The sequence below is a fragment of the Nicotiana sylvestris genome, chromosome 11 (genome assembly GCF_000393655.2).
Source record: "Nicotiana sylvestris chromosome 11, ASM39365v2, whole genome shotgun sequence".
Taxonomy (NCBI): domain Eukaryota; kingdom Viridiplantae; phylum Streptophyta; class Magnoliopsida; order Solanales; family Solanaceae; genus Nicotiana; species Nicotiana sylvestris.
Window position 1 is genome coordinate 152,975,994 of NC_091067.1, and position 27,907 is coordinate 153,003,900.

The window sequence follows — 27,907 nt, forward strand, 5'->3', positions numbered from 1 at the left end:
ACTAACAATAATTACCAACAATTATAGTTTGTTAAATTTCTCCAAAAAATACTATGAGCCTCCTTTACTCACAAAGTTATCTCTAAACAACATTTACCATTCAAAGTGTTGACTAATCTAAGCCATCCAAAGAATTCTTAAGCACATATTTGACAACTTAATTAATACGATAATAACAACAACAAACTTAGTGTACTTCTACAAGTAGAGAGTGTGTATGCAGCCTTAACCCAACATTGCAAAATAGAAAGGTTGTTTCCGATAAATCTTTGGCTCAGAAAAAGCATAGTCGCAGCCAATTAATTATGGACTAATAAACTTATATACATCAACTCTCAAAGAATTTATATATTCGTATATTTTAATATGTTGTAATCAGGGGCGAAGCTACATGTTTTAAAGGGTGGTTAATTGACCATTCTTTATCGAAAAATTATGCAGTGTAAATAGGTAAAATATTAAATTTTACAGGTATAGAACATATATTGAATATCCTTTTTCGAGGAATTTTTTTATTTCTTTCAAGTTTGAACACCTTTGGAAAAATTTCTAACTTCGCCATAGGTTGTAACATATAGTAACATACTTATTATATGTCAGCAATTTTATTTTTTACGGACAATTATCTAAGTTATTTTTTAACGACTTGATAGAGTGAATTTTTTTTATCGTCAGTGTATATAAGTTAAACTCGTTGACTATATCTTATCAAAAACCGACTCAAAGTCATAAAATAAAAATTAAAAATATATATATATTTCTCGACAACTCTAAGTCATTTTGATTGTGAAACACTTTGTAACCAATCACCATCACTTTACTTCATTCACTAATTTTTTTCAAACTTATATTTTCTTTCTTTCCTTCTCCTAAATTAACTCTCTTTCTCTTTTCATATTGTGTGTTTATTTCTTCATCATCTTCATTTCTTTAGCCTCTTTTAGTCCCCCTTTTACACAATGGGGAACTGTTGTTCAAGGGGCCAACCTGATAATAATGAACATACAAATAATAATAATGATCAAACTAGACAAAAATCCAATACCAAAAATGATCAATCAATTTCAAATAATTCTCAACAACAAAATCATGGTTCAATTACACCACCAAAATCACCTGATCCTTCTTCAAAACCATCAAAAAGTTCCCCTATTGGTCCAGTTTTAGGCAGACCAATGGAAGATGTTAGAAAAACATATTCTATAGGTAAAGAATTAGGGAGGGGTCAATTTGGTGTTACACATTTATGTACACATAAACAAAGTGGTGAACAATTTGCATGTAAAACTATAGCAAAAAGGAAATTGGTTAATAAAGAAGATATTGAAGATGTGAAGAGAGAAGTACAAATTATGCATCATCTAACAGGCCAACAAAATATTGTTGAATTAAAAGGGGCCTATGAAGATAAACATTCAGTGCATTTGGTTATGGAATTATGTGCTGGTGGTGAATTATTTGATAGAATTATTGCTAAAGGACATTATACTGAAAGGGCAGCTGCAACTTTGTTAAGAACAATTGTGCAAATTGTACATACTTGTCATTCTATGGGTGTTATTCATAGAGATCTTAAGCCCGAGAATTTCCTCCTACTTAATAAAGATGAAGATTCACCTCTCAAAGCTACAGATTTTGGTCTTTCTGTATTCTACAAACAAGGTAAAAAATTTATTCGCACTCAATGTTTATACCTTTTATTGTGTTTCATCGATTTTCTGGTTCCTATGATGTTGTTATTATTTCTATGATTTTTATTGCTGGTATTGTCTCTTTTCGTCTCTTTGAATCGAGAGTCATCGGAAACTGAACGTAAGATAGAATTATATAAATACTGATGTATTCTCACTTTAGAAGGGAGCCTTAGAGCAACGGTAAAGTTGTATCCGTGTGATTTATTCGCACTCAATGTTTATACCTTTTATTGCTTTTCATCTATTTTCTGGTTCTTATGATGTTGTTACTATTTCTATTGTTTCTGTTGTTGGTACTGATATATTGTCTCTTTTCCTCTTTTTGAGCCGAGGGTTTATCGGAAACAATCTCCCTACTACCTCGGAGTAGGGATAAGGTCTGCATACACACTACCTTCCCCATACCCTACTTGTGGGATTTTACTGGGTTGTTGTTGTTGTTGTTTACTCAATGTTTACACCAAGTAATTGAACATAAGATATAATTATATAAATACTGATGTATTCTCACTTGAGAAGGGGAGCCTTGGAGCAATGGAAAAGTTGTCTCCGTGTGACTTATAGGTCACGGGTTTGAGCCATATAATCGGCCATTGATGTTGGTATTAGAGTAGGCTGTCTACATCACACTCCCTTGGGTGCGGCCCTTCTCCGGACCCTGCGTGAATACGGGATGTTTCGTCCAGGCTGCCCTTTCTTTTCTCAATTTAATTTGTGACTCTTATGGTTATATTGTTCGATGTTGTATAAACACGGAGTGCAGATAAGTACTAAGGGTGTTATGATATAATTAGCTTGATTCTTGGAATTATATTTTGTTAGCATGATTCATTGATTATATTTTGTTTGTATGATTCTTGGAATATAGTTAGCTAGAATGATTAATTCTTGGCATTTTTTATGTAATTTTAATATTTCTCTTAAAATTTTGTATTGTGCAGGAGATGTGTTTAAGGACATTGTGGGTAGTGCATATTACATTGCTCCTGAAGTCTTGAAAAGAAGATATGGTCCAGAAGTTGATATATGGAGTGTGGGAGTTATGTTATATATTCTTCTTTCTGGTGTTCCTCCTTTCTGGGCAGGTATATCACCCAAACAAACCTTAGAATATTCTTTAAGTTAGAAAATAAGAGGCAAAATGAACACATATGTTTTTAGTATTTGATTTGTGGGTCGTCGTCGTTGAGCCGAGGGTCTATCGGAAACAGTTCTCTACCTTCACAAGGTAGGATAAGGTTTGCGTACACAATACTCTCCCCAAAATTCACTTGTGGGATTACACTGAGTATGTTGTTATTGATTTGTGGGTCATCGGCTCACATGAAATATACTATCATGTGGAAGAGAATAGGTATTGAAAGTAAAAGGAGATATCAAGTCGCTTAAAGTAAGTAAATAATAAAATCTCCTCCCTACCCTTGGTAATTATACCTCAGTACCGGATTCAGGATTTAGATTACTCATATATATATAAGTTCAAATCGAAAGTCGTGTGTTATGTTGAACTCGTAAAATATTAGTATATTTTTACCAACAAGGGTTGTGGTGAAGTGAAAAATACTCCTTCATTCTTAACTAGCGGTCTCAAAATCAAGCCCTATGTATGTACTCGCCTTTGTTAGGAGCACTTTACTCCCTAATGTGGGACTTTCCAGTGCGAATCCGGATTTAGCCGGTCCTCAATGCAGGTACCGGGCACCGGGTAGGAACCCAAAAAAGGAAAATATTAGTATATATTTGTGGAAATGAACTTCATGGACTACGAAAATCCTAGTAATGGTATGTAGAGAAAGAATAGTTTATGTTACTTTAGAGTGAGATTAATTAGAGATTAATGAATGATTATTGTTAATTTATTTTCAGAAACTGAACATGGAATATTCAATGCAATATTGAGAGGACATATTGATTTTTCAAGTGATCCATGGCCTGCAATTTCCCATGGTGCCAAAGACATTGTCAAGAAGATGTTGACCATAGACCCCAAGCAGAGGTTGACAGCAGTCCAAGTCCTAAGTAAGTGTCTTCAATAGAATCTATCTGCGAATATTCGAAAGGACTCCTCAAAAATGTTGTCAGGTGCGTGATCCTTCAAAAGTAGTGCATTTTTTAAGGATCCCGACACATGCGACAGCAGTTTTGGAGAGTCCGAGCAACATAGTTTATATGATATCTAACGAACTTTCTATATGAAGATCATCCATGGATCAAGGAAGACGGAGAAGCACCAGATACACCACTTGATAATGCTGTTTTGAGTAGGCTCAAACAATTCAGAGCTATGAACAACTTCAAGAAAGTTGCTCTCCGGGTAATATATTCGCTCGAATCCTCAAGAAATGTTGCTGCATCCATGTCGGATTTTCAAAAAAATGCATTACTTCTAGATGATCCGACACAGATGTGACGGCATTTTTGGAGAATCTGAGTAACATAAGTTTCGACGTCAAGTACGTTTTAAGAATTAATTATCAATGTACCAAAATATTCACTTGGAGGAATATATTACAGGTAATTGCAGGGTGTCTATCAGAGGAAGAAATTATGGGATTGAAGCAAATGTTCAAAAGCATGGATACTGATAACAGTGGAGCAATAACACTTGAAGAGCTAAAACAAGGACTTGCTAAACAAGGCACAAAATTATCTGATTATGAGATTCAACAGTTAATGGAAGCTGTAAGTTCTCTAATTACTTCTTATTGCCAATGCCAAATTATTTGTTAATTCCTAATTAAGTTGTTAGTAATATCCATTGCACTTAGGAGAGTGTCCACCTTAGGTCAAAACAAGTGGTCGAGCTTATGTCATAATTTATGGCAATGGGGACCTAAAAAACATCTTGAGTCGGGGTCTATCGGAAACAGTCTCTACAATAACAACAACCCAATATAATCCCTCAAGTGGGGTCTGGGGAGGGTAATGTGTATGCAGACCTTACCCCTACCTTGTGAAGGTAGAGAGACTATTTCAGATAACCCCCCTCTCCCCGACTCTCTATCCCAAAAAGGTAAGGGTAAGGTCTGCGTACACCTCACCCTCCAGTAATCTTTCTGCAATAAAGATTGTTGGAAATGTTGCAACTTGCAAGTTTCTTATTCGTCAAGCCAGGGGCGAAGCTAGGTGGCGGGATGGGGGGTCATCCGAAATCCCCTTTGCTGAAATTTAGACTATATATTAAATTTTTTTATGTATATATATTAGGTGTTGAATCCTCTTAGCTTCTTTGTCAGTACTTTTTCTATTTTTTATGTTTCCTTGATGAAAATCCTGCTTCCACACTACGTCAAGCTAATGTTAATTTTCTTTGAATATATTGAATTAGGCTGATGCTGATGGAAATGGAACCATAGATTATGAAGAGTTTATTACAGCAACAATGCACATGAACAGAATGGACAAAGAAGAACATCTTTACACTGCATTTCAATATTTTGACAAGGATAATAGCGGGTAAGTCCCGTTCGAGAATTTAACTTATATATATACTGACCGCGTAAAAGAATCAGTTACCTCTGTAATATTTGCAACCAACTTTCTCCTAGAATATAACTAATTTATTTTCTTTTAATTTTGCCAGGTTCATTACAGTAGAAGAGTTAGAACAAGCTTTAAGAGAATTTGGAATGACTGATGGAAAGGATATAAAGGAAATTGTTGCTGAAGTTGACTCTAATAATGTAAGCTTAAAACATGCATATATGTTTTATGAAATCAGTAGAAATATTTGGTATGACGGAAATTATTTTCCAAAATTTTTCTTTAAAAAGGATTTCGGGGCAATAAGTCATTTTCTGATGTTTGGTTATCAAAAAATATTTTCTAGGAAAACCATTTTCCACATGAGAAATGAATTTCCAAAATTTCGGGCTAAAGTCATTTTCGTTCACAACCATCTCATCAAGAAACTTCATGTCATTGCTTCAACCAATAGTTACACATTTGACATTATTATCAATATATAATATATGCAAAAAAAATTATCAAAATACTATACGATTTGCTGACATTATTATTAATGTTATTTTTTTTGAAGTATTTTTCACTCTCCAACTAAACAACCCCGAAATATAACTACTCTAAAAATAAACCATTCTTTAGAAAACATTTTTCAAAAGATATTTTTCCCTTCATACCAAACATTAAATTTTCAGATATTTTGTAATTTATGAATAAATACCATTATTTATTTTTGCAGGATGGTCGAATTAACTATGAAGAATTTGTAGCTATGATGAGAAAAGGAACTCCAGAAACTGCAGCAAATCTAAAGAAAAGAAGGGAGTCATTTGTTGCATAAATTTTCATTGTTAATATAAAAAGAATTCAAAATTAAAGAAAAAAATGCATCAAAGTCATTGGTATTTTTCTTGGAGGGAAGACCAATGGCTTATTTTGTAAAGTTTTAAGAGTCATTCATGAAATTTACAAAAGTTCATGGATGATTATGTAAATTAAATAACAATCATTTTTCCTAAAAGCAAATTTGAAAAAATGGGTTTGTAGAATTCATGAGTTTTTTTTGGGATTTTGTTAAGAGTGGAAGATATTCTTTGTATTATCTATGTATATATAAGATAAATCCTTTTGTTAATAGTTTACTTTTGTTGCCAAAAATTGTTGTCTGGTTGATGCTTGATTATTATTTAGAGACAATGGATTTCTTATCAGTATTGCTATATAGTTTGTACAGTATTAGAAATAGATACTAATTGTTGCATTTGTAATCAACTACCTCCAAAAACTTTTGCCAGAGGGCAACCGAGGCATCCTGTATTCAAGCAAGGTCCGCGAAAGAGTCACACCCTAAAGGATGTGATACAGACATGCGAATGGGTGTAAGCCCCAGTGCTGACCACACTGAGAGACACGAAAGACATGCGAATGGGTGTAAGCCTCGCTGCTCGAAAACACCCAATGTAGTCTGCTGACCATATTAAGAGACACGAAAGTGCAGGTAATGCCAGTTGGTGAAGTGTCGTTAAGCATCTCTAGCGGTACAAAAAGAGGGGTCTTGATGATATCATCTACGCCCGTACCGCTCTTCATGGAGTAGATCCCGCATCCAACTAAGTCTAATGTAAATATTAGTGATTGTTTTCACGGCTCGAACTCGTGACCTTTAAGTCATACGAAGATAAATTTACCATTGCTCTAAGGTCTCAACCAAGAGGAGTCAAAACATGATAATATTATGATGGTGAGGGATATGTAGTCTCAAAGTATTATTAGTGATTGAGAGGGAGATTAAAAATAATATAGTTGTATTAATCAAGATTATTGAATTAGTATGATCTATTCATCAAGTGAATTGTACTTGTAAGCTATGACTTACACTTCCATGCAAAACAAACGAAAGAAAATGGCTATAACTTGAACTGCTCCCCTCATTAACAAGCTCCCAACCCTAGGAGGGAAAATGAAAAGCTTAGGGTTATTTGGAAAAAAGCTAGTTAAAAAATCAGACCTTAAGCCCGACTCAATCCCATGAGACGACTCCTGATATGAGAATGGCCTACGACCATATAAGAAAACACGAGCTCATTCTCTCAGCTAATGTGGAATAATGGACACTGATATGAGAAAGGCCTAAGACCATATAAGAAAACACAGCTCATTCTCTCAACTAATGTGGAATAATCCGACACCCCAGATGCACCGGATTGGGTAGCGGACAACATAAGATGGAGGCCGAACATTGAATAAACTAAGAATACTGATAGATCCGACGCTGATACCAACTAGGTATCAACTCAAAACTACCATGCATAACTCAACTCTTATACATGTAAAGAAAATGGACTTTACGCCTAACTCAACCACAAAGGTTAACTCTTGAAGTGGGAAAACTCCAGATAACATAAGGAGAAGGAGACAATAATTGATTCCCTTAACCTATATGAGACAATATAACAAAATTTGAAAATAGGAGAACTTATATTCCAACAAAATATGAATGAGCTACTAGCTGTATAAATAATTTGCCACAAGCCTTCAAACTTGATTCTTGAAATAAGATACAAACATTACAAACAATATTCTGCAAGTTAGACCAGTAACAAATACTTAAAATAAGTACTGCAAGATAAATTACCACCACAAACAAAGGATATTGACCCCCCCAACTCCAAGAGAAGAAAGAAAAAGGAAGGATTTTCAAGAAAAAGATAACATGAGACTAAGAGAGAATCAAAACATCTTAGCTGAGCAGCCAGCACTGTACATAAATTACAGCACATCAAGTTTCTCCAGCTTTCCTTTTCCACAGATCTTGGATCCTTTAGGAACCAACGGTGTTGGATTATTTCCAGAGAATATTGTTATTGGAAAAGGCCAATCCATTCTCACAAAAGCTGTGACCAAAACCAACCCCATCCAATTATATGTTGCCAAAGAATGCTCTGAAGTAAACCAAACCTACTTAATCATCGAATGCACAAGGCGACAGAGTGAACAGCCTCTGCTCGAAAAACAAGACACTTTTGTGATCTATGTCCAAACCCCTGGAACGGAGCAATAAAGTAAAGATCACACTGGTCCAGCTCGCCACAGTCAGGAGGTTGTGTTCTTCTTTTCTTCAAGAACAGAACCCTCTTTAAGTGCAATTTGTGCCTCATTTTCCCTTCCCATCGCAAAAAGAGAAGCAGCTTGTAAATATGATGCAATATGCCAAACAGGAGATATTACTTGTGCTTGTACTGCATCATTAAGGGCTTCCTGCGGCATATCACTCATGAGATAAGACAGACTACGTCGAGCATATACAGTTGGGGAGACCATTGTTCCAACATCGATGAACTGCAAAACCAAGCAACATACTAAATGAATAATGTACTTCATAAATAGATTAAATCCACCACCACTTTCCCTGTAAACATTAATCGGCACTACAATAATCAGTCCTAAGAGTTCAGTAACGATCTCAAGAATATGATATCATTATAATCAGTCCTAAGAGTTCAGTAGCAATCTCAAGAATATGTTACCATAACCATTTTGGTGCACTATTATTTACCCCGTTACCCGAGTGTATAAAGCCTTAGTCTACAAGCTATATCTCCCCTAAGAAAGCACAGTTGTAAAGAATGAATCAGAACCTCAACGCAATATAGGTATCATATTCTAACTTTAGTGAAATGATTAAAAGTATTAAAACCAATCGAGAATATAATTTCCAACCTGTGTATAGCATTCGACGGCAGCCTTAGCATCTTTGTGCCTGAAAGCAGCATCACCCTTTTTCTTGGAGTTCAATGTTTCCTGCATCTGATTTGTCCACATTTGGAATGAAAGCTGCAACCAACATTGAAAAGTGAGGCTATCACGAGACTTTGATAATTGGCTTCCGAAGGTGTATGGATATCATGAGACTTTGATCATTGGCTTCCGAAGGTGTATAGTAATTTGGATTTGATAACCATATGAACAAGCAATAAGTTACAAAATGAAACTGCTAAGGAGCTGACTGATACTTCAAATTGTCTCACGTGTTGGAGAACTGAGAACAATCATTCTACTTGCATTGGAAACTTACGCCAAAAAGATTGATAAAAGATAAAAGACTGATAACATGCATGTACCTCAGTCGCTGCTCCCTCATCATCTTTGTACCCAAGCTTTTCTAAAATCTCATGGATGGCAGTTAGATCCATTCTCAAGCAAGCTTCACCAAGTGGAGACAGAGCCATAGTTTCACTATTGCGTGATATACCCATTAACACATGAGAAGGAACCTGCAGAACAAGCTTAAAAAGTTTATTTCAGCTAAGTTCTATCATTAATGTGATTTTTGGCATTTTACAGTCGGCAAAATGTAGAAAATTAATATTAAGGAAAATAATGTAAAAAAAGTTTCTCACCTTATCCAAATTACTGTTTTTACTAATTTTAAGAAACTACTGTCATGGAACTACTCTTTTGACATTACTAGTGCCATGGAACTACTTACACTCCATTTGATTTTATTCGATTAAGACGTCTCAATCTCAACATTGAATACTTAAGATTTTGTGCTTACAGCATCCAGACCCCACTTGTGGGATTATACTGGGTTTGTTGTTGTTATTGACCTAATAAATAGAGAGTTTATATACAATGTTTCTTTGATGAAGCGCACTCTAAAAGCTAGCTGCAGCGGGCGGTGGTCGGGGTTGTGCGGAGGTTGAGATGGTGGTTGTGCAGTGGTGGCTGATGGTGGTGGCTGATGGCGGAGGTGATGGTTGTGCAGTAAAAGTTGGTGGTACAGGTGTTTGGTGACTAGAGGTAAAGGTGATTGGCGGTGGTACATGCGCAGTGGAGACTGATGGTAGAGACAATTGGAGGCGGTGAGTAGTGGTGAAGGTGGTTGGTGCCTGGTAGTGATTATGAGGTGGTTGAATGACTCAAATTCAGAACCTCCCCCAACACACCAAACCCCACCCCACCCAAACAAAAGAAAGAAAAGTACATAGGCAGAAAAACACATACTCCAACTCAGTATAAACCTTAAAGACACTAATGGATAATCAGGACAAGAAAGTACAAGACCTCGGTTTCTTTCTGAAGAGGAAATAAAGCAGCGACTAGTGACTTTGGATTTGGCCGCTCACGTGGCTCATATTGCAGACATCTTGAAGCTATCCGTACCAATTCAGTTCCATCATCAGAAGAAAATTGGCCTTCCAAGCAAGAATCAGTTAACATCTGAAGATTCCGGTCTTTAATCAAATCAAGGGCCTGAAAAAAACAAACATATAAGAGCATTAGAAGAGGATGAGCACCCGAAAATAAATAAAAGTTAAAGAGTGCCTCATCAATGATTACAGCAACCAGATATCCTTTGTCATAACAGTTATACTTGATAAAATCAATCCTGCTTTACAAAAATTTAGTTATTGTAGCACCACTCATCATCTTCAACAATCGGGAAAACCAACCCCCAACCCCAAATTGAATTTGATGCCTGGTTTAAACAATTTTTTCAAGCTTGAAATTCTCATTTTTCCATTTTCTTACAGGTACATAACTATAAAATTATATGATAACAATTAGTGTCTAAACATGATTCAGACTGTTCGGATAACTTTTAATTAGCAGTCTAAGCATCAGTGCTGAGATTGAACAAGATAGAGGCAGGAATAGGAAAAGACGAACAAGAAGAAGATGCCCATGGTGTTTCAGTAATAGCTCTTCTAGGAACCTAATCAACGAAGACAACCATGAATATTACTCGAGTCTAGACATCAGAACTGCCAGCTTTGTTGTACAAATAGCTCCTGAATGTCCATTGCATTCTGGAGAATAATACAGCCAGGATTTCTCTATCTCTTGAGTTATGTTAGGAAGTGCTGCATCTGAGCTCAGAGAGCCCTTATATTAACAAAAAAAATTGGTAAATATATATTACTCCATCCATTTCAATTTATGTGATGTAGATTGACTCGGCATGAAGTTTAAAGAGATAACAAAGAAAGACTTTTCGAAACTTGTGGCCTTAAAAGCTTAAAGGGTAAAAGTTTTGTGGAGCTTTCAATTTGTGTGGCTATAAAAGTTTTTCATTAAGGGAAAAACGGGTAAAATGAAAAGTATATAGTTAAATTGTTTCCAAATATAGAAATATGTCGTTCTTTTTGGAACGCTTAATAAGGAAAATGTCATATAAATTGAAACGGAGGGAGTAACAATATTTTCCTGCCCACCCTTGCATCTTACTGTTGTTTTTCCTAGGGTAAGATCATCTGTAAAACAACAAATCGAAAATCACAGCTTTTCGAATATAGTCATCATTAAATTTCAATAACAATATCTTTAAACTCAAACCAGCTTGGATCATAAAGATTTACTCGTTTATATAAAAGATGTGTCGGACATAAACTAGAACAAATGAAGCACATTAATATGTCACGCATTCTTGTCCCAAAGAAAGTAAAACAATATCGTCTTCAAAATTAGCAGCAAAGAACATACATGGCTTGGAGGAATATGTTTTCCACTGAGAAGGTCAAGCAACAGTGTCCCAAAGCTGTACATGACACTCTCCGGGGTGATTCTCCCTACAAAAATTTCAGAATAACTGAGTGAATGACGGCATAAGGTAAAAATTGCTTGTAAAGAACATCCCCCTTTAGCCTTCTAAGAACAAAGAAAGACAATCAAGCAATCTACTAGGTAAATGCAAGAGGCTGCAAAATACCCTGCTCTTCCCCCACCCCACACCCCCCCCCCAAAAAAAAACCAAAACCCCCTTCTTCCTTCCCCTTTTAGGATGGGAGGGGAAGTTTCAAATAACAAAAACCACTGTCATCAAGGAGAGAATATCACGAGTTCATCAGAAAAGAAGTTCGTCAACACGTTACACATTAAATTTTAATATCGCATTTTATGAATCAGTCACCTCGGTTTTGTATAACTAGAAGATGTTCAAGTTTAACCAAAGCTCAAATCTCAACAGAGGCGACACTAGTTTAATTGTTCTCTTTGCGTAAGTCTTTGTCGACGATTTTACCGATATGTATGTTGGTGGGAGGTAGTAGGTATTCGTTAGATCAGATGCAATACCACCACAAGCTGGTCTCGCCACCACCATTATATAAATAAACGCACATGCATATAAGAGCATTTATCAATTGTACTTACTACCTAATGCCAACTTGATGTTGGAAGATGAGAAGTTAAGACGGTACCAAGCATTTTGATCATCCAAGATTCATCCAACACCACTCAAAGTGACCATGTGTCTAAAATTGTTAGATTTAAACAGCTTATTTCACTTGTATAATTGTAAACAAGCTGCACACAGTTTAAGGAAAACTCAAGGAGAGAGAGCGACTTTTGAAGAGTCAAGTGTTTGCTGTCCTTGCAGAAAATTTTTCTCCTGTTTGCACCTATCTATCAGCAGTACTCATGTTACCGCTTTACCAGATATACATGTTATTGAAATTTCAGAAACAGATAAAACGAGAAGCAAAATGTGTTAAGCAACCAAGCTAATTATTAAATACTAATTGTCGATACACAGCAATTACCAGAGGTCTTACCCGTCCTTAAATATTCAGGAGGAGTAAATGCCAAGTTCGTGCTGTAACTTTTTCCATCTCGACTGTTCTTCATCAAACCAAAGCAAGAGAGACGGGGATCACCTTCCTGAGAAATAGCCAAAGGGTATATCATTAGAGGCACTTAAATCCTTATACTTACCAATAAACAACGAAAGAATGACCATGGAACTATGTACTTACTTCATCAAATAATATTCTATAAGCATTAAGATCGTGATAGAGTGCACGCCCTTTGCTTGTACAATACTCAAGAGCCTGTCCAAGATACAAAGCCACCCTTAAGCGCATTGCCCATTTCATGGGTTGTGTCTCCCCTGGATATGTAAATATGATAAGTCAACTTGAATTTTCACCAATCACAAAGATATACATATCTTCCTTAAATCTTCACAAAAGTCGTGATTCCCGTTTTCCTTCATTAAAGCAGTAAAAATATGAGTGTTCCCATCTCGTCCAACCTCATTTTCACCGACTTTCTAGGTGATCAGATAAATTCATAATTAGGTTTATTTTGAAAATCTTCATATTTTCTGGACAAGTGATGGTGTAAAAAAGAATAATTGCAAAAAAATATATATACTGATATATTATATCAATCAATCAACCCAGCTTAAATTCCAAATTAGTTTGGGTAAGCTATATGAATCATCTTTATCACTTATCCCTTGCCCCTTGAATAAGAATAACATATCAGTTACTCCTTCCATCTCTTCTCAATATAACTCAGGTTGCTCCTTTCATCATGTCGATTTAACACTTGACACACGTTAGAACTACTGTAGAAAATTCATCATGATTGAGCATCAACATCATGTAACCTAACTATAATTTTCTTAAGCATACAATATAGCTTGCAAGTAACAAGGACACAAAAAGCGCAGCCCAATGCACAAGGCATCCTCATTCACGCAGGTCCAGGGAAGGGCCGCACCTCAAAGGGTATGATGTAGACAGCCTACCCTAATGCAAGCATTAGTGGCTGCTTCCATGGCTCGAACCCGTGTGACCTATAGGCCATACAGAGACAGTTTTACCGTTGCTCCAACGCTCCCTTCCAAGTAATGATGATACAAACCATAGATATCGGGACACAATTCCCCCCCCCCCAAAGAAGCGGGATAGATTACCCCTTTTCGGATGATTCAGAAGAAGAATATCAAACATATAAAAAATGATAAATATGAAAGACCGGTTAAATTTGAAAACAGAGATTCTGAGGACTTCCCTACAAACTATGGGCTTGCACCAAAAATTTGGCATGAGTCTACTCGTTTACCCAACTTATAGATGAGCTAACCAATAGTATACACGATGAGTTTATTGTGCAAGTTATTTGGCAAATGATATTTTTGTTAATTAATGAAACTAGTGCTAGTCAACCAAAAGTTGAAACTATGAAAGATCACTTTAGAGATAAAGAGTTTTATGGATAAGTATAACAAGGAACATATGCAAATGCAAGTTTATACCCCCCCCCCCCATAAAAAACAAACTGAAATGAGATTAGATGAGATTGGGGCACCTATATACGGACAATTTAGATATCTAAGCTAGATCTACCCAGAAAATAGCACGGTAAGTGGAAATGTAACGCACAAAATTAAAATAGGATGAAAATGGAAAGTTATTGTGGAGGTGATGTGATACGACGATAATTAACAAAGTAAACAACAATATTTACGCCAAAAAGAGAATTCGGGAATCAATCTAGCCCTAAATTCCAGGACGAGGATGGAAAACAAAAGTAAAAATATAGTTGAACTTACAGTGAAAAAGATGTTTTGCAAGTGTCTCATTGGGCATAAATTCTGCCACAAGCAACCTCTCATCACCCTCGCAACAACAACCAAGAAGATTTGCTAACCTGTTGTTGCGGAGAGAACCAACCGATCTTGCTTCTTCCTGAAGTTCTCAATTTGGAGGATAAGGAAAAGGAAGTTAAAAGTCTATTGCTTAAACGAAGTAAAGTGCTTGTCAGCAGGAGAAAGACAAAATACTTAGCTTCGAGCTATTAATACATCGAAAAAAGTGCATGCACTAAGGACAAAGAATAAGACGTGTAAAGTGTCATACTTCAATTTCCCATTTATGGCTCGGTTGTCTTACATAAGAAACACTAATTATCCTAGCTAGTGAAATGAATATAGAAACTTAATTACCAGATGGTATTTACATAAATGCTCTTTAGAATAACTTACTAAGAACTGTCGGGAATCAGGCCATGCAGATCTATTAAAGCGTTTGACAGCAACCCTCCTCTGGTTCTCTAACTTTCCCTTATAAACAACATTTGGAGCTTTTTCACCGTGTTCGGAAACTATATTCTCTACGGCAAATCCAGAAGTAGCTATTCTCAGCTGTTCAACAGTAAACTCGCGGAATGTAGGCAAATCACTTACTTCATCTTTTTCCTCGTCATCTATTAGAAGAAGGAAATCCAACAAAATTATAATTCTGAATTCAACTGTCCTCAGATGATGATAGAAAAATACCCCCACAAAAAAAAAAAAAAAAAAAAAAAAACAGCTTTACATACCAGGATTTTTAGCCTCGTGAACGGGTCCATTTTGTCCAGCCCAACAACACGAGGCAAGTTTAGAACACTCACAACCCATCCTACTACCCCCCCCCTACTTTAGAGCTCTAACGGCAACTTTGTGTCCGTATCACAACCACCACATGTTCTGCAGCTTAAAAGATCTGCATTTGGGTCCAAAAGCAAGCTTTTCAATACAAAATCATATCCTGGTTCTTAAAAATTAGATCCTTGTCATTAAACTGGAAACAACAAAGATAAGTTTGAAAACTTGCAACACAAAATTCTCGGTGTACACACCAAAAGTTATACAACAGTCCATTGATTCTGCTTTCCACAACTCAAAGAAACTACAAAGTACACAATAGTCTATGCAATTAGCAATCCACAACTCAAAGATGTGGACAGTAATTCCAAAAATACAGCTACTTCACTACACATCAAAAAGTTAAAATACCCATAAAACAAGAATCATAGACATAATATTTCAGCTCCATCACAAGTAAAGCAAAGACCAAAAATGGAATCAAGAAAAAAGAGCATAAACCCAACCAAAAAAAGTACCTTTAGCATAGATTCAAATCTGAGTCAATCCAAAAACTTGATACAAATCCCAAAGCTACAAACTTTCTCCCAAAAGCTCCACTTTTTTTCAATTGAGTTAGCACAAACCAATTTCAAACCACCCTGAAAAAACTCATCATACAAGTCAACCCCAAGTCAAGATTCAATCTTTTCAAACTAATGCACAAAACCCAAATACAAAAACCATAAAGCATCACAAAACAACAACCCCGCATAAAAATAAGCATCAATCTTCAGATAGGTTAAGAGATAAAACCATAAACATCAAGAAAATGGAAAGTAACTAACCAAAAAGCAGCTTTCTTGAATATTGATCGAGTCAAAAAAGGTCCAGTTAAGAGTAATTTTCTTGAGATATAGAGAGAGAAAAAGAGATCAAGAAAGTGAAAAATGTGTATATATAGTGAGGAAGATAGAGAGATGAGCAAAAAAATAAAAAGATGTGTTTGTACAGATCCCTTTTTCAGTGTGTGCATATTTGATATTACTCAGTTACTAGGACAACTACTATTATGTATAAAATTATAATTAATGTACTATTTTGGTGCTTTTCTTTTTTCTTCCTATTTTCCACCGACATTAAACACCCTTTTTCTCCTCATATTTTTCTAAGACACCAAGACCATAATCTATTGTCTATCCATCTGGCCACAAAACAATGATATTATTAAGTTGGTGTATATATAATAAAAAAAAATGCTTGAAAGGTCGAGTATGAATGATATTATTGTTGGTATAATTGTGTGCCTCGTAAAAATTAAATTGTAATTAATTAGATATTTATCGTAAAGTTTATTAACAGTTAAACCACGAATTGTATTTTAAAGTCATCTAAACCGTTAAAATTGAATGTAATATTATAACTCTATTTAATTATGTCGTACTGCTTAGATGGGCTAATATGTACATTTTTAGTAACTTTTAAATTTTCACTAATATAGCAATTTCATCATTGATTAGATTTAATGTATATCATCATCTTATCGTATGCGACAATCAAAATGGTATTTGTGAATTTACGAACAACATCAAAGCCAAAAGAGTGTTTTAGAAATATAGCGATTTGTACTTCTTTCTACAACACAAGAAAGAGAGAACTCATCCTTCCACTAATCTTTATTGGTTTTTATTAACGCTACAATATTCCATCAATTCCTGAATCAGCCCAACTAATTAATTTAGTTGCTATTAATGTCAAAGCTTTTTGTAACTATAAGACACTTCGTTTATTTCAAATTATCTAGTGTCGCAATATTTTTTAAATTTAATGTAATATAATTTTTTTTATTATGTTAAGGCGATAAAATAGTCTCCCAGAACAATTATGAGAACACCACTTGGGTTGTATATGGTCCTTGAACAAAATCTCCATCGAATATTTTGAACATTAAATGAGATATAAAGTCGTTGGCTTTCATTTATTCCAAATTTGATTTGGATCTTATAAAAATAATTTTTTCTTTAATACAACAAAGCAAACCTATCTATTTTCCTTTTGGGTTGACTTTCGGTACAACAATATTCGTTCAACATACGCCTTGCATTATTTAAGGTGTGAAAATATGGTAAAACAAGAGATATGTATTTCGTTGGAAGTTCAAATATTGAATTTTAACATTTAATCAACACCAAATTATATTGGCAAAAATTAAAGTTCGATATTCGCAAAATACTAAACTGAAATAATATTCTATAGCCCAACGCTTTCATTTGAAATATTTCATGCTACAAAAATGAGCATGTTTGTTTGGCTACTTTAAGAAAACTAACTCTTTTTTTTTTTAGATTTTAGTAAAATTAAGCATTTAATAATCATCTATCTACGTAACCACAAGTGGATTTACATAATTCATGAGGATTGTAGGTAAGCAAGCATTGAATGCAACTCTAAGCCGTTAATTTCACTATAAATAAATTATGACCCAACAACTTTTAATTTCATCTGTTTTTTTAATTATTAATTAACAGTGTTTTAAAAAATGTGTACATAAGGCGAGACATTTTACATGTGCTTCAGCGAAGCGTAAGGCCCGAGGCACGGGGGCGTAAGCCCCATGAGTATTTAATTTTTGATATTTTATCAAATATTATAATTACAGTAAATATTTATAGACAGTTAAAGTTGCATAAAAATTGAGCGCGCACACGCTCCATCCCCACAAAAAATTAGTCAAAACAATCTATTATACGCTACTTACAAGCACAAGTATTTTGAGTCGAAAAGAAAAAAGTTTTCTACACGGATTAGGATGACTAACCTACAATTTGAATTTTGAACTTCCTGTTATGAAGGAGAATGGAATTCTCTTTGTATTAGTAAAAAAAATTGAATATTCGTTGCTTTTGGGATATATTAGCAGACCAGCGTACAAGATAAAAAAAAATGGGAAAGACCATAAGTTAGGAGCAGCCTCCTTGTTGCCAGAGATGTCCATGGCGACCAGCCAGACGAACACTCAAAAGTAAAGCACTTACTTCCTCATCGCAGATGCAAAGCTATAGGAAGGTGATGAACAATGCGAACTTTGGTCGATACACCCAAAGTGCACTTAATGCAGATATATTATTCAAGGAAGTTGATAAATAACTTCAACTTGGATCAATAATCTGAAGATCTTTACCTGTAAGATTCATCTCCTTGAAGTTGATTTTCAACACAACTTAGTTGACACAATACAAAGGTAGCTTTCAATATATGACTCGCCAGCTGTTAAATTCATCTCTTGAAGTTGATCTAATCAAATACAATTATCACCTGATAACTTATTTGCAGCTTCTTGACTGACATGATATGATCTCACCTGTAAACAATGGTCTACACTGGCAAGTGACTAGGGCAGGCAGCTGATAAGAGAATAAAAAAAGGCAGCCCGATGCACGAAGCATCCCACCTTCACGTAGGGTCCAGGGGAGGTCCGCTCCCCAGCTGATAAGAGAATACAGACGTTTATTCAGAACTTTTGATTGAGCTACTTTAGCTAAATAAGCAGCTCCATAGTTAGCAACCGAAACAAGTTTGAGGTATGAATGCAAATCAAGCGTGAGAAAGCGGGGAACCATCATTCCCGTTGCTGTTGATTGCAGATGTGATTCGCATCCAAAACTGCAAAAGAAGCTAATATTACTGAATTTACTTGCTTCAGCAAGACAAAAATTGCTATTATGGCACACATAAAACATAAAACAGAGATAAACAATAGCTGCATAGCTGCTACACATAAAGTCGTGCACTTCTTCAAGGCCACATAACTGCATCAATTAACTTCTCATTCACATCACTCCAGTCCTTCAATGCTCTTATTATATTGACTTTTAGCTAGGATTGATCCAAAGACAACATGCAAATTCAGCTAGAAGCAACTCACGAGCCAGCACGATAACTTAATCAAACATTACACTAAGCTACAAACACAAACCTATAAAAATCTGAACTCACGGAAAGAAAAACCAGGGATAAATACCTTTGAGTATGTCACATATCGTATGTAAGATGTTATCATGAAGCCTCTCGCTCACACACCTTTGCAGGCAAAATAAATTTTGCCTGTGGAGGAACCCCAATCCCTGAAGCTTATCATTGGCACTGAAAAGTTCAGTAAAAGAAGAATCATTAGATGGGAAACAATATACTAGGTTCAAAGATTGCTTCTTTCCGTGACTGAAAGGAGTATTTGACAAGGCATAAAAGGGTTTAGTGACTAGTGAGATTCAGCAGGCAGTTGATTATTAGGTTCGTGAAAAAGCAAGAAAAAAGTGAAACGTTATTTTCTGTTCATCTCATGAGGGACAAATGCCTGAAGATGATATATCACTTGATCTATTTATTTCTCGTAAAGCATTGGTTCAACAAGAAGGTAATACAATGTAGATGTCTGATAGGCGCACATTACGAGTTTGAATCCTGATGAGTAACAGATACTTGTTCTTGTGGCGAAAGGTAGATGTGTGCACCCATTATCCACCAAGTTTGGAACTTAGAAACAATAGAGTTACATCACCCAAAAAACGAAAAGGAGTTACAAAAAAATAGCCTATTCCCATGATCGCATGAAACGCGTAACCAAGGATAACTTTCTACTGTTTCAAGAATGAAAAAATATTAAGGGGAAACATGAGGCTATTCATGGAATAACAACACATACCGATGTCCTCTAAAAACTTTAAAAAAAATTAATAACTATAAAATGTGAAGGGAATAGCTACGTCTACCGCACTAGGAGCTTTCTGAGATAGTACCTGCTGAGCAGAATCCAACTGAAGCTTGGATAAACTATTGTGAAGCTTGTTCAACAATTCACTGCATGGAATGCTAAATACTTCTGATTTTTCTCCGGAGAAATTTGGCAACAGCTCTGCCACATTGACATCTTCAGATATATTGCAAAGACACGTCAAGATTGTTGAAGTGAGTTTTGAGTCTAGATCAATGCCCTTAGCAGCCATTTGGTTAAGCAAATCAATAATTTCTCTAGTTTGACCATTCAAGCTAAAGCCTTTCAGTAAACAATTATACACAGAGTTATCCGGTGTCAAGCCAGATGCATTCATCCTCTCATATAAATTCTTTGCCTCATCCAACAGCCCTAGTTTTGAAAACCTATTTATTAATATGGAATATGTGAAAGCATTTGGATTCAAACCCCTATGAAGCATATGAACAAGTAACTCTTTAGCAGATTTTAAGTTTTTTGCTTTGAGCGTTCCATCAATGATAATATTGTATGACACAAGATCTGGCTCACAATTGCCATCTAACATCTCTTGAAACAACCTCCTAGCTTGTTCCAAGCTACCCTCATTGCATAAGCTTTCCATCAAGATGTTGTAATCAATCACGGTTGGGCAATATCCCCTATTTCTCATCCGAAGAAACAAACCTTTCGCGATATTTAGTACATTCAACTCACAAAAACCATCAACCATAGTGCCATAGGTCAATGAGTCTGGAATAAAACCCAATTCATTTGCCTGCTTCAAGAGTTCCATAGCTTTAGCAACATTGTCTGCTTTTATGTGAGCTCCAATAAGCACAGTAAAAGTTCTCATGTCAACCAGTGTCTTCTTAGCAACCATCTTCTCATGAATTTTGGCAGCATTACTAAGATGTCCTTCTTCACAAAGCGCCTGAATCAGTACATTCATTGTCGTAACGTCTGGCTGAACATATGTCTCATCAGCTAAAATTGAATTAAACATTGTCAAGGCATCGTCCACCTTCCCATTTTCACAAAGTCCTCTCACCAGTGTATTGTAAGTAATCAAGTCAGGCTTCTTGCCCTTTTCTATCATCTGCTGCAGAATGTTAAAAGCATCAGAAAGTAACCCTTCCTTGCAAAGTCCACGCAGAAGAATATTGTAAGGTATGTTTCCAGGCTCTTCACCCTTCTCCACCGTCAATTTAAACAATTCCACTGCTTTCACGGCCCTTCCACCTTTGCAAAGCCCACTAATCATACTGATAAATGTAATGACATCCGGATGGATTTTGCGCTTCAGCATATCATCATATAACATAGTTGCTTCTTTTAATTGGCCCTGCTTACAATAGCCATGTAATAAACAAGAATAAGTAACCACATTTGGCAAAATTCCTTCCTTCAACATCTCATTCAAGAGCTCTTTCCCTCTATCAACACATCCTTTGTTGCAAAGTCCATTTATGAGTGAACTGTACACTACAACATCAGCTTTCAAACCCTTAGTTGTCATCTCCTCCAGCAATCCCATAGCTTCATCCAACCTTCTCTCTGAACAAAGACCATCTATCAAAATGGAATAAGTAATCATATTTGGAGCTACATTCACCTTTTCCATTCTACTCCTCAAATCTAAAGCCGCCTCCAATTTCCTCTCTCTGCAAAGTCCTTTCATAAGGGTGTTTAAGCTAACGACATTAGGAGTCACTTCTTTCATATATAAACACTGAAAAACTTCTATAGCCTTAATAGCCATACCATTTTCACACAATCCTTTCAATACAATATTAACAAGGTAATCATTAACCCTCAAACCATACTTCAAAATCAATCCCAACGCAGCAATCGCCAATTTTGGCCTTTGAGCATGCACTAAACATTCAATCAAAGCAGCTAACGATAAAAACCACGGGGATACCCCGACCTCTCTCATCCTACCGTACACCTTAAAAGCCAAGCTGTACTCCTTATTCTTTGCCATTGTTGCAACAAGAAAATTGCAAGTAAACTCAGAAGGTATTCGACCCGAATTAACCGCGTCGTTAAAAAGTTCAAAAGCATTAACATACTGAGGATTTGGCTTTTCACAAAGACCCTTCAACTCTGCATCCAATGCTTGTACATCCATTGTAGCATGTTCTGTAACTGCTTTTGCACAATAATATTTCACAAAACTCGCTTTTGGGGAGTTAAGAGCTACTCGGAAACCATGCAAATTACGCTTTTTGCAAAGCCACTTTAACTTTTCATCCAATTCTTGAACATGTGAACAACCTGCAGCAGCGGCTGTACCTCCAGCTGGTACTGTTGTATACAAGTTTTTCACAAATATTGCTTTCTGGGGATTAAATGGTATTCCAAAACAATGAAAGTTAACATTTTTATAAAGCCAACACTTCTCATCCAACTCTTGAACATTTTTTGAACAACCTGTACTAGTAGTTGTACCTCTAGCTTGTATTGTTGTACACAAATATTCCAAAAAAATTGCGTTCTGGGGGTTAAAGGGTGCTTGAAAACAAACACAGATGTTAGATGATTTCTTTCTAATCATCATTTTATAAACTAAATATTAATACTTATGCTTGTGTAGGGATGATGAGTAAGGTCAATAAAGAATGATATTTACGTCATTTCAGTTAGATTTTTGAGTGCGTGAAGGTGAATACCTAGGTGATGACGAAGGTGGCGAACCGGGAAACTTGCCGCCGGCGGTAGATGTCGGAGAGGCGGCAACCGGAGAACGGGAATTTCTCAGTGAGTCTGAAAGGGAAGTTCGAGGTTTCTCAAAGATTTTTGCACGTGCTGCAAATGGAAATGTTAAGTAGATAAATATGAAATTTGACCCCCAAAACTTTGTGAAATGATAGAACATCAATTGAAGTTTCCTATGGATTGTCTTTTTTGTTTCTCATCCGATGTTGTTACTCGCATTGAAAACTAACTCAAATTTGCACCAACTAAGAATTTTTTCTATTTTCAATACTCAAACTCGAGACGTCTAATTAACGATGGAAGGTCATGAACAAATCACACATTCAAGGTGAAATTCTACGAAGCAGATTTGGGAGAAAAGAGAGAGAAGAGTTGAGCTTTGTTATGCCATTGAAAATGAAGAATAAAGTGTACTGTTACATTACTCAACCGTCTAGCTATATACATGTGTCCCAATAACCGCCTAACTAATATACATGTGTGAGTCATGTGTGTGCTAATTAACTAATTACCCAATAATAACCTCCCTCTAACTATTAACCTTAACAGCTAACTAACTCTCATTAATATCTCACGTAATTCCCATTTCATCACTCCTCCTTAAGCTGGTGGGTGCAAAGATATTGAGAACTTCTAGCTTGCCAACTAAGTACTCATGTTGTTGTCTTCATAACCCTTTAGTCAAGATATCTGCTAGTTGCTCCTTTGGAGGGATGTACCGAGTCATTACCAGTCCTTCTTGTATCTTTTGTCGAATAAAATGACAATCGATTTCTATATGTTTTGTTCTTTCGTGGAACACAGGGTTTGTTGTTATCTGCATTGCAACCTTGCTGTCACTGAATATGTGTATTGGAAGTTTTACTTCTGCTCCCAATTCCCTCAGCAATGTTTTTAACCGTACCACCTCTGAAACTCCACTTTCCATGCTTCTATACTCACCTTCTGCATAACTCTTAGAAATTGTATTCTGCTTCTTTGATTTCCATGAGATTGGAAACTCTCCAAATTTGACTAGGTACACTGACACTGATTTTCTAGTATTGGGACATGAGGCCCAGTCAGCATCACAAAATATATTGATCTCATTTAATCTTTTGCTGCTCAATAGAATTCCCAGACCTGGTTCCCTTTTAACATACCTTACTACTCTTACAGCTGCATCCTAATGAGATCTTTTTGGTTGCTGCATGAACTGGCTGAGAGTTTGTACATGAAATGCAATGTCTGGACTGGACATGGTTAGGTATAATAGCTTCCCAATCAACCTTTGATATTGTCCTACATCTTCCAGTATTTGGTCCTCTGTTGTTCCCATAAGGTTGTCTAGTTCTGGAACTGTCAATTTAGCATTTGTCTCTAATGGAGTCCAAGCTGATTTTGCTCCACTCAATCCCAAGTCTAATATTATCTCCAATGCATACTTCCTCTGATCAACTAAAATCCTTTTGGCTGATCTGCTGAACTCCATGCCAAGAAAGAACTTTAGATCACCTAGATCCTTGATCTTGAAAGCTTGTTGCAAGAATATTTTGGTAGCTTCAATCAGATCCAAGTTGTTTCATGTCAGTAGCATATCATCAACATATATTAGTATAATCACTAAATCTGCTTCTTTCTTCTTGATGAACAAGGAATGATCTAGATTGCTCTGTTTAAAATCAGCCCGTAGTAATGCCTTTGTGAGTTTCAAATTCCACTGTCTACTTGCTTGTTTCAATCCATAGAGAGATTTTACAAGTCTACACATCAATCTAGACTCCCCCTAACTTGTAAAACCTTGTGGCAGCTGCATGTACACTTCATCATTTAAATCTCCCTGTAGGAAAGCATTGTAGACATCCAATTTTTGGACTGTCCAATTATTCGTGGCTACTAAAGAAAGAACAGTTCTGACAATGGTGATCTTTACTACAGGAGAAAAGGTCTCATTGTAATCAAGACCTTCTCTTTGATTGTATCCTTTGGCTACTAGCCGTGTTTTGAACCTCTCCACATATCTATTAGCCTTAAGCTTGAGTTTATACACCCATTTACAGCTTATAGTTGTCTTTCCTTGATGCAGATGAACTAGGTTCCAGGTGTTGTTGTCTTGTAGAGCTTGAATCTCAGGTTGCATGGCTTCTACCCATCTAGGGTCCTTAGAAGCTTCATGAAAAGTAGTAGGCTCAACAATAGAAGAGAAAACTCCCAGGTAAAACTGATATAAAGGTGATAGCTTAGCATATGAGACATAATTGTGCATAGGATATAAGACAGAGTTCCCAGACTTCCTTGTAGTTACATAGTCTGTCAACCAGACTGGCTCTTTTGACTCTCTTTGTGATTTTCGTAAGGAACCATGATGTATCTGTCCTTCATGATGATTATGGAGAGATGTATATGGTGTTTCTTAAAGTATTCCCACTGAGTTACGAGGTGCAGATGAAGAACCATCAGTAGTGGTATGATGAGGTTCAGAATCTATTATGGTGTGCAGGTTTGGCTCAAAATTGTCTGAGGGCTGTGCAATATCATCTGTATGAGCATCATGAATCTGTAGTTGTTCAATGATTGGAATATCAGGCTCATTTGCATCTGTATCTTCAAGGCCAAAAACATCAGTAATAACAGGTTTGATTTGGTTCCTAGGACCATAAGCTGTATCTTGAAAAGCAAATGTAGATTCCTTGAATACCACATCTCTGTTGACAAAGAATCTATCCCCATCTAAGTCATATAGGATATATCCTTTAGTGACACCAGAATACCCTATAAAACAGCCATAATTGCTCTACTAGCAAATTTATCAATTCTAGGCAAAACACTTGCAAAACAAAGACACCCTAATGTTTTCAAATGAGAAACTGATGGTTTCCTGTTAAAGAACACCTCATATGGGGACTTACCATCAAGTGACTGTGATGGCAATCTGTTAATAACATAAGCTGTTGTTAGAATACAGTGTCCCAGAACTTCATAGGTATATGTCCCTGAAATTTGAGTGCACTTGCAACTTCAAGCAAATGTCTATGCTTTCTCTCTGCTACACCATTTTCCTGTGGTGTATAAACACATGTCTTCTGATGAATTATCCCCATGGATGTGCATAACTCCTGCATAGCTGAATTTAACTCTCCGCCATTATCAGTTTTAATTGTTTGCACCTTTCCATTGAACTGTGTTTGTACCAGCTTAAGAAAGGACTTAAAGACAATTATGACATCACTTTTAAATTGCAAGAGAAAAATTCAAGTCACACGAGAATAGTCATTTATAATTGTGAGAAAGAACTTATTATCATCAAAAGTAGGTACACTGCAAGGTCCCCACACATCCAAGTGTAATAGCTGAAAAGTATTAGTAGTTCTAGTAGTACTCAATAGAAAAGGTTGTCTTACATGTCGAGCCATTGGACAAACGTCACAACTATCTATTACAGATCTACAATCCTCCAGCTTACAATCCAGAATTTTTTTCAAGGATCCTCCAGATGCATGTCCTAATCTTTTGTGCCATAGAGCTATGTCCTCCTTTTTTGTCTGTACATTTAACCCTTTGACTGTTGGTATGCTTTTATCAGTGTTTAGGCAAGCCCTTGGAACTAGTATGTAGAGCCCATCATTCTCTTTACCAGTCCCCCTCACTTTCCCATTTGAGAGGTCCTGGAATAGATAAAAATCAGGATAAAAGGAGACAAAGCAATGTAAGTCCCTTGTTATTTTGGACACTGAAAGAAGGCTGTAGGCAAACTCTGGAACATATAACACATCCTGCATTTCCCCTGTTTCTGTAATCTTACAGTTTCCAATATGTGACACAATAGTACAGTCTCCATTAGGTAAGTGAACTCTTTTGTCTCTAGTGGGGTCAACATTTTTAACATTTGTTAACATCCCTAAATCAGCTACCATGTATCAACTATCCAATTACCTTTTGAAATCTTGTCCATAAAGGAGTAGGCTGTATCTGCCATATTAGCCATTGCATCATTGGATTTGTCTTTGTTGAGCAACTTTATGATCTGGTCATACTGATCAGCTGTAAGTTGAGGTGCCCTCTGCCAGTTTCTTTCCTTCATTGCTTCTGGTAGATCTTCCTCTCCATCATCCATTCCTGCAAGATTATGATTAAGATTTTCTACCTGTACATTATATGCACCTTTCTTCCTGCCTTAAAATCTTGTGGATAGCCAATTATCTTGTAGCATCCTTCCTTTGTATGATCCTTCATATGACAAAAATCACATTGTACATTCTAGTTCCTCTTTGGCCTTTGATGATTCTGGTGACTTCCTCCTTTCCCAGCTAGTAATGCAGTTAAGTCAGTTCCTTCAACCAAAGTAGAAGCATTAGTCACTGATCTTTGACTTTCTCTTTCGATAAGCATTGCATATGCTTTGTTGATGCTAGGTGTTGGGCTAGTCATGAGGATTTGACTACGAGCCTGTTCATAGTTGTCATTCAAACCCATTAGAAACTTTAGCACCTTCTGTTTTTTCATAAATTCGATAAAACTCTTTGATCTATCACATTCACATGGCGGAGGAACCATGCTATCAAATTCATCCGACAAATTTTTGAGTTTAGAAAAATACATTGAGACATTGTCTGTTCCTCGAATTATCGTCGTTATGGCCTTCTACACCTGATAAACTCGTGATGTGTTTACCTTATCAAATCGCTCTTTCAGATCTTCCCGCACCTTTCTTGCATCCCTTGCATACAGGATTCGAGTAATTAGTTCCACGGACATTGAACTCATAATCCATCCTAGGAGAATTGCATTACATCTATCCCATTGATGACCTAGTTCAGTAGAAAAATCTCCTTTCTTCAGAGTTTCGTCGATTAGACCTAGTTTGTTATTTCCTAACAACTGGATCTCCATCGCACGACTCCAGGTGGAGTAATTCTCTGAACCAGTCACCTGAATCGAGATGACCGGAGCTCTGGTAGTGTCTGATGGGTGAAGGAACAAATGATGGTTGTGATCTAGATCTGTTTTTCCCCCAATTGATAAATCTCCCTCTCAGCTGTAATTCACAATTGAATTTGTCGCAAATTCAACAGGATCTTTGAATTCAACTCACAATTGCGATCGCGCTCTGATACCATGAACAAATCACACATTCAAGGTGAAATTCTACGAAGCATATTTGGG

At 36.2% G+C, this 27,907-nt stretch overlaps 3 protein-coding genes and 1 pseudogene across 4 annotated transcripts; 1 reads left to right on the forward strand and 3 right to left on the reverse strand.

Moving 5' to 3' along the window:
* The first annotated feature begins 897 nt into the window (after positions 1-897).
* Positions 898-6,283, forward strand: LOC104243457 (calcium-dependent protein kinase 34-like). Its single transcript, XM_009798647.2, has 8 exons — positions 898-1,662; positions 2,636-2,779; positions 3,561-3,713; positions 3,893-4,008; positions 4,209-4,376; positions 5,023-5,150; positions 5,278-5,377; positions 5,896-6,283. Exons 1-8 carry the CDS (start codon positions 960-962, stop codon positions 5,995-5,997), a joined length of 1,614 nt encoding a protein of 537 aa, XP_009796949.1. The 5' UTR covers positions 898-959; the 3' UTR covers positions 5,998-6,283.
* A 1,332-nt stretch (positions 6,284-7,615) lies between these two features.
* On the reverse strand, positions 7,616-16,340 carry LOC104243465 (serine/threonine-protein kinase BSK7-like). 2 transcript variants are annotated; one of them, XM_009798656.2, is made up of 12 exons: positions 16,143-16,340; positions 15,834-15,956; positions 15,270-15,433; positions 14,932-15,152; positions 14,500-14,635; positions 12,914-13,047; positions 12,713-12,818; positions 11,643-11,728; positions 10,224-10,412; positions 9,278-9,430; positions 8,877-8,990; positions 7,616-8,495 (listed from the first exon to the last, which is right to left on the reverse strand). In XM_009798656.2, exons 3-12 carry the CDS (start codon positions 15,346-15,348, stop codon positions 8,250-8,252), a joined length of 1,464 nt encoding a protein of 487 aa, XP_009796958.1. In that variant the 5' UTR covers positions 15,349-15,433; positions 15,834-15,956; positions 16,143-16,340; the 3' UTR covers positions 7,616-8,249. The 2 variants fall into 2 exon arrangements, with proteins under 2 accessions (XP_009796958.1, XP_009796962.1); XM_009798660.2 differs by lacking the exon at positions 15,834-15,956 and having other exon boundaries at positions 16,143-16,229.
* A 1,798-nt stretch (positions 16,341-18,138) lies between these two features.
* Positions 18,139-22,847, reverse strand: LOC104243480 (pentatricopeptide repeat-containing protein At4g28010-like). The gene is made up of 3 exons (XM_009798670.2): positions 20,091-22,847; positions 19,316-19,437; positions 18,139-18,957 (listed from the first exon to the last, which is right to left on the reverse strand). The coding sequence occupies exons 1-2, from the start codon at positions 22,605-22,607 to the stop codon at positions 19,429-19,431; spliced, it is 2,526 nt and encodes an 841-aa protein (XP_009796972.1). The 5' UTR covers positions 22,608-22,847; the 3' UTR covers positions 18,139-18,957; positions 19,316-19,428.
* A 2,310-nt stretch (positions 22,848-25,157) lies between these two features.
* LOC138881867 (uncharacterized) lies at positions 25,158-26,858 on the reverse strand (annotated as a pseudogene).
* Positions 26,859-27,907: the final 1,049 nt, after the last annotated feature.

Coding starts and splice junctions, on each gene's coding strand:
- LOC104243457 (XM_009798647.2), top strand. CDS start 960: ATGGGGAACTGTTGTTCAAGGGGCCAACCTGATAATAATGAACATACA. Junction 4,377..5,022: donor TTCAACAGTTAATGGAAGCT/GTAAGTTCTCTA, acceptor ATATTGAATTAG/GCTGATGCTGATGGAAATGG. Junction 5,378..5,895: donor CTGAAGTTGACTCTAATAAT/GTAAGCTTAAAA, acceptor TTATTTTTGCAG/GATGGTCGAATTAACTATGA.
- LOC104243465 (XM_009798656.2), bottom strand. CDS start 15,348: ATGGGTTGTGAGTGTTCTAAACTTGCCTCGTGTTGTTGGGCTGGACAA. Junction 15,153..15,269: donor TCACGAGGCTAAAAATCCTG/GTATGTAAAGCT, acceptor TTCTTCTAATAG/ATGACGAGGAAAAAGATGAA. Junction 11,729..12,712: donor TCCTGAATATTTAAGGACGG/GTAAGACCTCTG, acceptor AAATTTTTGTAG/GGAGAATCACCCCGGAGAGT.
- LOC104243480 (XM_009798670.2), bottom strand. CDS start 22,607: ATGATGATTAGAAAGAAATCATCTAACATCTGTGTTTGTTTTCAAGCA.